General features: G+C 40.5%; 1 protein-coding gene across 6 annotated transcripts in view; it reads right to left on the bottom strand.

Moving 5' to 3' along the window:
* The window catches only part of Map3k7cl (MAP3K7 C-terminal like), a 76,245-nt gene that overhangs the window by 21,828 nt on the left and 43,459 nt on the right, over window positions 1–10,958 (bottom strand). For all 6 annotated transcript variants that reach the window (XM_029564913.1, XM_008836023.3, XM_008836024.3 and 3 more), the window contains one exon: window positions 7,126–7,241. In XM_029564913.1, coding sequence (XP_029420773.1) covers window positions 7,126–7,241 — 116 coding nt within the window. The remainder of the gene's footprint in view (window positions 1–7,125; window positions 7,242–10,958) is intronic.

A 10,958-nucleotide genomic window follows, 5' to 3' on the forward strand; every position in this document is an offset into this window, starting at 1 on the left:
CCCTCATACGACCTGAAGAGTAAAAATAAATTTGTTTATTTGGGCCATCAGCGGTCTTAAACACCTGAAAAGAAAGTATAACCAAAATTAAAGTCATCAGTGTATTTTAAGGGTTCAAGGGATTACACAACCCAGACATTAGACATAAATTCTTACGTTATTTAGACAATTATCTCTCATTGATGATTTTGTTCCTAATAAGACGTTACTCAGATGTAAGACTTCAAATATTGGTCTATAATACTGTAGTGCCCACTTACAGCTAAGGGAGGCAACCCACTATTGTTCTAGCCTAAAAAATTAAATGATGGCTAAATTTATTTTCTCTCCCTGTCTAGAAGCCTTTGATAGGTAACTGACACTGATTCTAGCCACTCCAACAGCTATTGAAATGCCTGAAAACAAATCCTGAGTCCATCACTTTCGAGTTCAGCCCTGGCAGAAGAAAAATAAATGAAAAATGACCCATACCTTTGTGCTAACCATTGCTCCTTGCTTCTTCAGATATTTTCAGGACCAAATCCAAAAACTAACTCTTACTAATTTTAATCAGTTGTTACTTTCCTTCCCTCCACATGTATACAAGCGCCTGTCAACCACTGAGGACCCTGTTGAGATGCATGAAGAGGGAACCCCCACTGTCTGACCGACCCCTAATCCAGCTCCCCCACGACGACCTGTCCAGCAGGAAGTAGCAAGATGACAAGGCGCCCCCATCCTGTAACACAAAAGGCTGGAATGTTAAGGTTCAGATAGCCCTGCCCCCTCACCAACAGAGTCCCAAGGACTTCTCATGCTCCTGAGAAAAGGGAACTGAGCTGATAAGCACCTTGGTCTTTGAAGTCAAGAGAAGCAGACTTTTCTCCACTGTTTGGCCAACACAGCAGGCTTCCCCTTTGATCTCTAAAGAGAGCAGGTTTTAACAGTCCCGCTCTCCCACTTCCCCCCCACCCAACTTTAAAAAAATACATCTTCCCGCCTTCTTCAGGAGGCAGAAGCCTCCCTTTTTGAAAGATCCCAACTCAAGACCCAGGCAGACATTTTCCCTGCCCAGAAGGGAATCTGTCCCATGTGTTCCTTTGCTAATAAACCCTGTTTTGATGGAGTTTTATCTGTGTCCTGGTGCCTCCTCCTCCATTTGCTTGTTCTCCGCTAACTTTTTACCTATCACTTCCTTAGTAAGGGAAGTCTCCTTAAAGGTAGACTCACTGAGGAAATATACATATCTTGTCCCTTTTAATAAGGTCTCAGGCAGATGGGTAAATGAGATTCTAGTTAAAAGAGCAGACAGCGTGGGTTTAGATGGTGTTAAGAACCCAATTGTTAGGACTGGGGCATTGAAGACAGTGTAATCTCATAGCCAGATAAAGTCTGGGATGTTGGATTTCCACACAAAAACAGCTTTTCAAATGAAGGAAACTTTTGGCCCTTCCTCTGCCTCCTCAAGCACAGTGAAGGCAATCAGTTCTCTGGTCTTCTATTAACTCACTCAACAAGTATTTACAAAGTCCAGTGCAAACCAGGCAATGTCTATATTCTGGTTGGTCTTGGGAAGTGCATCTTCACTGCGGAGAAATGAATTCAAATCCCATACTTTATCCAGGAGGGAGCTTATCCACATCAGACAGCATAGGAAAGAAAAGATAGAATTTTTATAGCACATGCCTACACATTGTGCAAACACCTGTGGAAAAATACCTACATTTGCACTTTCTTTATGATAATGAAAACACAATTTCTAGACTGAGTAAACATTTAAGACCAAAGGCTGGAACTGTAAAAGTGAGGTTTGATTCTCAGCATTTTCATATGACACAGCCCTTTTTCAAAAACTCATCATCAGAGAATAACACAGATAGACTGAGTCCTTCTCTGGCAGACTCTATGACAGTGGCTTGCTGACATCCTCTCCATTCCCAATCTTTGAGAAGCGTCTCCAGAATATGGTTTTAAAAAAGTCTCTGCCCTGAAGCCGGGCATGGTGGTGCAGGCCTGTAGTCCCAGCACTTGGGAGGCAGAGGCAGGTGGATCTCTGTGAGTTCAAGGCCAGCCTGGTCTACAGAGTGAGTTCCAGGACAGCTGGGGCTACAGGGAGACCCTGCTTCAAAAAGACAGAAAAAAAATCTCTGCCCTTGGAAATATCCTACAGCAACAAATGTGTCTATTTAAACGTAAAAATCTCTGTTGACAGTTTCAGAATAAATTAAATATCATTCTGAAAGCAAACAAAAACAGGGATATTTGGGGATTAAACTTTTACAAGTAACATATGCAGCTTTTCTCCATACCAGTATGTTCCCCAGGACTCGGTGCTCAGCATCATAGTAAACAAAGAATATAAGCACAATATGTTACAGCATTGCCACATGAAAACCCCTTGCAATGTTTTTGCTGAATCTGCTAAGATCATATAACATTTTTACTCACTAATAAAAAGACAATGCACTTAAAATAGGGCAATGTGTTTAAATAGTCCTTTCTCCAAGAAAACATAGCAATGGCCCCAAAGCACATGACGGTTGTGCAGTATCATCACCATCAAGGGAAACGTAAATCAAAACCACAATGATGCATCATTTCACTTCCATCAGCATGGCTATTGTCAAAAGGACACAGTGAGCACTGGCAGAGATGTAGAGAAGTTGGAGCCCTCGTACACTGCTGCAAAGAATATAAAACGGTGCAGCCCTTTGGAAGCCGTGTGCTGGTCTCAAGAGCTCACACACCGAGCTGTCGTTAGCCCAACATTTCTATTCTAGGGACATACTCAAGGGACTTGAAAATATGCCCATGAAAAAACTTTGACACAATGTTTATAGTGGCATTTTTCAAAATACCAAATGCCCATTAGCCGATGAAAAGGCAAATAAAATGTATACAATGGGCTATTATCCAAGAATGAAAAGCATGAAGCAGTGGTGTGTGACACAATGTGGATGAACCTTGAAAACATTATGCTATTACGCTATGCCAGTCACATTAAAAATGCACATTATATGGTTCCATTTATATAAAATATCCAGAAGCAAGCTGATAGAGACAGAAAATAGATTCACTTGCTAATAGCCAGGAAAAAGAGATGATGAGAGGACCTGCTCAAGGTGACGAGATTCTTTCTGAAAATGAAAATGCTCTCATGTTTTGACAATGGCTACACAACACTGAAAATACTGCAAAACCCTGAAATGTCAAGCAAAAACATTTCTTTTGTAAATCGTTTCCTGTTTTCCTCAGTCTTCTAGAATGATTCATACATAGATCAGACAAGTGCTTTCTCTACTGGACAAGATAAAATCCTGTCTAGAACTCAGCAACCTCTATAACTGATTTTAATTTCATGTATATTTTAGTTTTTTACTGTCTGCCAATCAGTATTAGATTTCAAAAGCTGTAAAAAGTCTCTCCTCACTTCTGTGAGTTTCCATCACATAAGCAGAAAGCTCTATGTACAGCAAGAAAATTCTTACAAAACACCAAAAGACATGCTACAATAGATACAATTATACAGAATATATTCACATGCAAAAATAGGAGCAAAGGAAAGAGCAAAAATGAAGCTCCTTAAAGATAATGCACATTCTGAGTTATCTTTTAAAGATGTCAGTAGAATTATCTTTTTTAAGAGTGAGAAGAAACTAATGTTCCCTCTACAGCAGGAACTAGCTTGTACATCATTAATCATTAACCAGAAACAAATTTAAATAAATTCGTTTCTTCCCATGGTGAGTTTATAATCCTTGAAAATGTCTGACAGTCTTTAACCATCCAACAGATGATCACCAATCGGAGTCCTAGCAACAATTCTATTGTGACTGAAAATTCTCCCAAACTTGATCCAGGGAGACCTCCTCTGGAGATAAGGGAGAAGTTCAGTCTAGAGTTCAAACATTAGGCTATGCTCAAAGCCAATAAAGAAAGCTCTATTTTATTTTTATTTTGTTTATTATTTTTATTTAGCATCTTTCTTTCTGTGTAGCTCATACGAGTCAGTTGCCAAAGGCATCATAATCAGCTGCACTTTATGAAATGTTGGGAAAGAAATTATCATCAGAATCATTAAAAACTGGAATGCTAATTACTTAGGTCAAATCCATCTGGCCCAATTTATCTTGCTTGAAAACAAAGACTGTTCAAGAAAAGATTTGTTGTGAAATGACTTCCTGCTTCACTATAAATTAGAGAAAACAGTGACTGTTAATAACCATTAGAGAATCAAGCTCATTTGTTGATGAATATACCCATACTTGGTAGCGTAACTATTTTAGTAACCCTTACTGACACTGACTCTGTATTTTAAATACATATCATACAAAGTATGAACATGATATATGTATACAGAGGGCATTACTGCAACCTATAATAAGCTACTCTAAATCAACCTCCTTCATATCTGACCCTATGCACAGCTCCATGGCAGATGATTAGCATATAAAGAGATGCTAAAGAGGGTCTGTGCCTGCAGGAACTACAGAGACAGTTATAAAGACAAGAAATAAACTTAGGGCAACTACTGACATCAGCTTATAGAAAGTCCAGACAAGTAAATGCTACCACACCTTTTTCATGAGGTGCTGGGAATCAAGCCTAGAACTTCTGCATGCTAGGCAAACACTCTACCAAGTAAGCTACAATTCCAGCCCCAATAGTCAATTCTTGACCAGGATTTCACAAGCTACCATAATATGCCTAGGTACCTCTAGAACTTCCTATCTTCACCCTACCTTCAACTACATCCTGTCCTTTCCTGGGACAGGAGGTGGATCCTCTCTTTGTGCCTGCCCACGTACAATTCCTCAGGAAGACCCAGTCCATGTCATTGCCCACAGTGATCAGATAGAATAGTACATAGGCATGCTATGACAGGTTGTGAAATGCAGACCAAGAACTGGCGATCAGTGGATAGAGAGCCTGCCTAGAGTGCAGGAAGTTCTGTATTTGAGTCCCAACACCTCATAAAATAAGTGTGATAGCACATGCCTGTGATCTCAGCACTAGGGAAGTGGAGGCGAGATGATCAAGAGTTTAAGGTTATGCTTGGCTGCAGAGGAAGTTTGAGGCCAGCCTGGGATCCATGGCTCTGTCTACAGAGAGGCGGTAGGGGTGGGAGGAGAAAAAAGAGGAGAAGGATGGGGAGGAAGGGGGTAGAGGGAGAAGAGGAGGGAGGGGGAGAGGGAGAGGAAGAGGGAGAGGAGGAGGGGGAGGAAGAGGAAGACAACAATGACTGGCTCTCAATTTAATGAAGAAAACACAGGCAGGGAAACTATTATAATATTGCATCAACCCAGGTCCAAGTAGAAAATCCTAAACCCCAAAAGAAGAATTGGGAATGGAGACAAAAGAGCTTGAGACACTTTATATAAAAGAAGAAAAAATCGTTGTAAAAGAATTTGGCCTTGGCCCCACATTAGCCAATTAGAGAATCCAGATTTGTTTGATGAAGAAAAAAGAGAACGTGTGCAGAACGCTCAATAGCGGCTGCCTCACTCCTTTGGGGCTTCAAAGGCTGTATGAAATTTCTCCTCTCATCTGCTAGTCACTTCTTTCTCGAAGTCAACTTTGCCTTTCCTTATCTTGATATTGTGGTACCCACAAGTTACCACTTTTCTCAACACAAGCAGTAAGGGCAAGTTTTAAAGACACAGCACAAGCCATTCTTGTGTCGTTATCCCGTCATATTTTAAAATGCAGCAACCAAAATATAAACTTGCAGAACATATGATTTAGCAGGTGATCTTGTGTTGCCATAAAAATGCTACATATGGAATTAAATTAAGAAACAAAGTCCTCCAGTAGATTTAACCTGAAAAGCTTACCAATAAAGATAAAGCTGGCTGGCGTTTGGGGGGCATTCTCATTGTTTTTCCCTTATCAAACCACCACAGTTTACACATGCACGTGCCCAAACGTACACAACCTGAAAGACACACTCACCCGCTACAGATTCCACGTTATCCTTTGACTATAACACTGATCACTCTTAGAAGTCATGCTGTGTTTAAGCATGCAATCTAATATTTCAGACAACTTATCGAGACCAGAAACGAAGACTTGAGTTTAAAAAGCTGTGCTTCTGATTTCTTAACAGCTTTTAACCTTTTAGCACCCAAAGTCCAATTAAAATGTTATGTTTGAAGCACAACAAAACAAAGAAGTTAGAAGCAGCTACCTGAGGTCTTACAGTAAATGCAGTAGTCTGCTGCCAACATCCACACTGTTGCTGCCATGGTAGATTCTCCAATCACCTGGCTAGGGAATCTCAGAAGAATTCTAAGATTTTATTAAACAAAATACACTGCACTTCCTTTCTCTTAAAAATTAATATGTCCTGACATATCACAGAAAGATGAAGGAAGAGAATAGAAAGTTAAAACTGCCATGTATCTGAGCTCTAGACAATAAGGCTTTTAGCATTTAGATGTCATGTAATGTACAAAGCTTCAGGAACTCAGCGGTGCCACTTACTACTTAGTAGGGAGTGTAAATATTATCAACAGATCTCCCTGGTAAATACATAGGAACAAACTGGCCAATGCTACGAAGGCACAGTATTTAGTCTGATGCCTTGTAAGAATGAGAAAACAAAGGGTCACTGGGGATAGATGTTGACAAAATCAAATGCAATTAAAATGGGTATTCTGAAACAAAAAGTTGAGTCAGTAAAATTAAAGTGCTCTAATTAATTGGACTGTACAATTCTCCACAGCACAACTATAATGATAATAAATGCTATCAAGATAAAAACTTACTGGGACTATAAAATGAACTTAGTCAACTAATACATTTACATAACTCTAAAAAGCTTTTCCATTTAATGTGAGGCCACTACCATTTAAGCATCAATAAAATTCACCCAGACCCAAAGTACCCTAAGGCCTCTGCGTACAGTCACAGAGAACATAGCCTGGTTCCGGGTGGTAGCAATTTTAATTTCTTGAACTAAAATCTCTCATTAAAAAAAAAAAAAATTAAGCTTTGAGTAGGGAGCATGCCTGCTGCTTTTTTTGCTGCTCTGTAAGGTAAAAGCATTCAGTCCACACAGGGTCTGTTTGGATCGTTCCCACAATGTCCTCTCCTCCCACCACTCTTCTCTGCCCAGTGAAAGAGGCTCAGAGGAATGGTACTTACTTCCTCTCCTCCAGCAGGGCGATCTCCTTTTTGACTTCATGGTATTCTTCTGCTATCTGGCAGTGCTGTTTGAACACCTGCATGGATTCCACGGAGTCATGACAAGGTGGTAGAGGCTTTGCAAACAACAAGGAGAAGCAGTCAGTCCATTTCTTTGCATTGGAACACATTACCAACCACTCTGCTCTGCTGATATTCTTTACGGGGAGATTTTTTGGATGAAAGCAGCATTGTCAATCAACGTAGCACAGAGTTAGGCTGATTCTACTTGACTGAAGGTAGAGGCGTGAGATGATCATCCTGACATTTATCTTCCTGTGACATTCATGAGCATCGCACTCCTGAACTAGAGCCCTGAGACTCATTACATGTCAGTTACTTGCCATGTGCTGGATGAAAAATAGATCTCCCGATGATTTGTGATTCTCCTCAGAAATCTTAACCTGCATTAGAAGAACTCAACAGAGATACTTGAGTTGGCGGTTTTGGTTACCCCTTGCTTAGAAGCCTGTGGTCCATAGGCATAATCTCCTCAGAGTGGAGACGCCCTTTGAGAAAGGCTCTCTTGTGAGAAATGTGCTCACCTTGAAGAAAAGACACTGGGCTAGAAGTGATACTGGCAAGAATGAGCAAACTGGTAAGGAAGACCAAACCATAAAACCCTGCTTATAGCATGGGAGGTGGAACTGAGAACAGATTTGAGTTTCTCCTTTCCTCCCATACATGAGGAAAGTAGGTGCACATGGCAAACCTTTCTGGATATAACATGGAAAAAAACATCCTACTGAGCTGGATAGCTTTATTGTCAACTTGACATGCCAGGGTAGAGGCAATCTCAACTGAACAATTTCCTCGATTGGGTTATCCTGTGGCTATATCTGTGGGGCATTTTCTTGATTGATGAGTGATGCCTGGTGGCCCAGCCCACTGTGGGTGGTGCCACCCCTATGCAGCCGGTCCTATGCTGCATAAGAAAGCAGGCTGTGCACAGGCCAGAGAAGCAAGCCAGTAAACAGCATTCCTCCAGGGTCTGTGTTTCAGTTCCTGCCTCTGGGTTCCTGCCCTGATTTCCCTCAATGATGAACTGTAACCTGAAAAATATAAGATAAAATAAACCCTTTCTTCCCCGAGTTGGTTTTGGTCAGTGTTTGCATCACAGCAATAAGAAGAAACTGAGACACCTATTTCCAGAAATCATTTTTAATGAATTAGTTTTCCATGAGTTTTTTATTCTAATTTCTACATCAGTAACATGTCATTAAGAACACTACTCTTAGGAATAGGAGTTAATTGTCTTCTAAAGAGTTTTTACTCACCCTCCTCATTTACTTTCAGGAAAATATATAAAATCTGAGAAACACAAGTTTATTAGTAACACAGACTCTTCAGCCTCATCCTTCATTATAATTATATTGGTGAACAACGCATCTGACTAGTTTCAATTCTCACTCATTTATATGACTAACTAACAAATTTCTTACTATTTGTCCCTCATATTTTTTCAAGCGCATGGATTTCTCTGGATGTCATATTTAGTGACCCAGGAAGTAACAAAAATTCAACAAAGTTTATGGTCTGACTGAGAGCTATGACCACCTCCATTAAAAGGTAATAAAATTCTAAATAGCTGTTTGCATATATTAAAGTGTCACAATGAACTCCATTAATATGCAGAAGGAATAAATATTAATAAAAAGATCTAAAATAGTTCTAAATTCTAAATAGATTAGGACTAAATTTATTTCATATGAAATATCTGTTATTACATAATTCATGTAGAATTGGTATTTATGCAGCATCTTTCCCTGCATTCCTATGAGCATGTCCATAGCATCCACTCACCCTATTGGAACCACTATCCTGTTTCAATGTAGAAACAAATGGAGAAGTAGGGCATGATAGTACTATAATATAACTTGCTCCAAGAGATGAAGCTGTTGCCAAAGGAATTTAGAACTCCTGGCTCCTCCAGTCTGTGTCCCAGAAATTGCAACCCACTCACCAATTTTCACCTGCTGCCCTGGCAAGTTACCAGGTATAACAGTCAGTGGAATGAAAGTAATGTACCCCAAGCTCCCGAGCCAAGCTTTTAAATCATCCGTGCCGTTAAGGGATTTGCCTACTGGCAGCCCTAAGATTACACATCCTATCCTGTCCTCATGAACACCACATAAGCCACACTCGGTTCAAACAGGGTTCAGCGCATTGGTGTCACCTACAAGCACATGAACCGCAGATTCGGCAGCTGCTGAATGTCACAGCCAGAAGAGTCTAGAGTTCTGCATAAAGGATTTGCATGCCTCAAAGAGTATAGGTGAGAGCAGCTGGTCAGGGCAGACACGTCCTCCCTGCTGTGCTTTCAAAGGAAAACTGAAAACCACAGAAGCATTTCCTGACAAGGAGGGAGGTTTCTACTATTCCACTCTTTGCTCGCCGCCTTGCAATCCTTTTTATTAAATGGGACTTCTTTTTACTGCTTCATATTTAATTGGAAATTTAGCATTCCGCCACTGAGTTACATCCCTGGGCCTTTCAAAAAATTTTATTTTAAGACAAGTCTTACTAAATTGTATTGAATTCACCATGTAGCCCCAGCAGGTCTCAAACCTATCTCTTCATGCTTCCCAAATAACTGGGATTATAGCTGTGCATCTGACTAATGAGCATCTCTTAACTACAGAAATTTAAAGACATTGTGTTTTAGAAAAGGAAGGACATGCCGGGTGTGGTGGTGCACACCTGTAGTCCCAGCACTTGGGAGGCAGAGGCAGGCGGATCTCTGAGTTCAAGGCCAGCCTGGTCTACATAGTGAGTTCCAGGACAGCTCAGGCTAAAAGACCGAAAAAGAGGAAGGAGGCCTGTGGGGGGAAGGGAAGGGACAAGAGAAGATAATGGTGAGGCGAATATAATTCAAGTACACTATAATCATAGATGAAAACATCATAATGAAACCTATTTTTTATAACTAATACCTGCTTTTAAAAATATTTGAAAGTTAAGGGATGTGTTAGTATTCTCTCTACTCCCAGTTCCTCTATGTTCCATGAGGTGTAGAGGTGTAGGTGTAGAGTTTCCACGGTAGATGTGTCACTTAGGGCTGGGCATCTCTCAGAGATATATTCTCTGTTCTCTGTATGTGACCAGTTGTGGAACTCTGCAGTAGCCTCCATCTGTTGCGAAAAGAAGCTTCTTTGATGAGTGGTGTACAGTACACTTGTCTGTAAATTAAGGATCTGTATTTAGTGTACAGTAAGAAATTTTATTTGTCTAGAGATATGACAGAAATAGGGTTCTCTCTAGGATCTATGAGTGCCACCCATGAGTTCCCTCCCATTGAGAGGGCTTTAAATCCAATTAGATAGTGTTGATTACCCCCAAGATAAAAGTGCCACTATTGCACCAATAGAGATAGTTGCTGTGCTAGTCATTGTGGTTATTAGGCTTTTACAGCTGGTTGACCATTGATATTCTCCCTTGACAGCTTGTGTAGCATCCTCTAGAACTATGAGGGCTAGTCTTCAGGGAGAGCCTTCCAGGTCAGTTCCAGCTTCATTGCTCCAGTTCCTGTGTCCAAAGTATGTCCTGTCTTCAGGAATAAGGTCTTTCCTTCAGGTTCTGGGAAGTAATAAAGGGCTATGTCAAAAGCCTGTGCCATTTGGGGAGTCTCTTAAGCTACCCTGGAAGGGAGGTTTTTCCTGTCTGGCACTGTGCTTCTTATTATATAGCCTTCAGGTATACACATGCATTCATGTTCAGATATTGTATGGATATTTTTGAAGGGTTTTTTGAGTAGATACATATCCCTCTGACGTTTTACATCACTGAAACTTTAT

This window comes from Nannospalax galili, unplaced genomic scaffold (genome assembly GCF_000622305.1).
Source record: "Nannospalax galili isolate Female #2095 unplaced genomic scaffold, S.galili_v1.0 scaffold136, whole genome shotgun sequence".
Taxonomy (NCBI): domain Eukaryota; kingdom Metazoa; phylum Chordata; class Mammalia; order Rodentia; family Spalacidae; genus Nannospalax; species Nannospalax galili.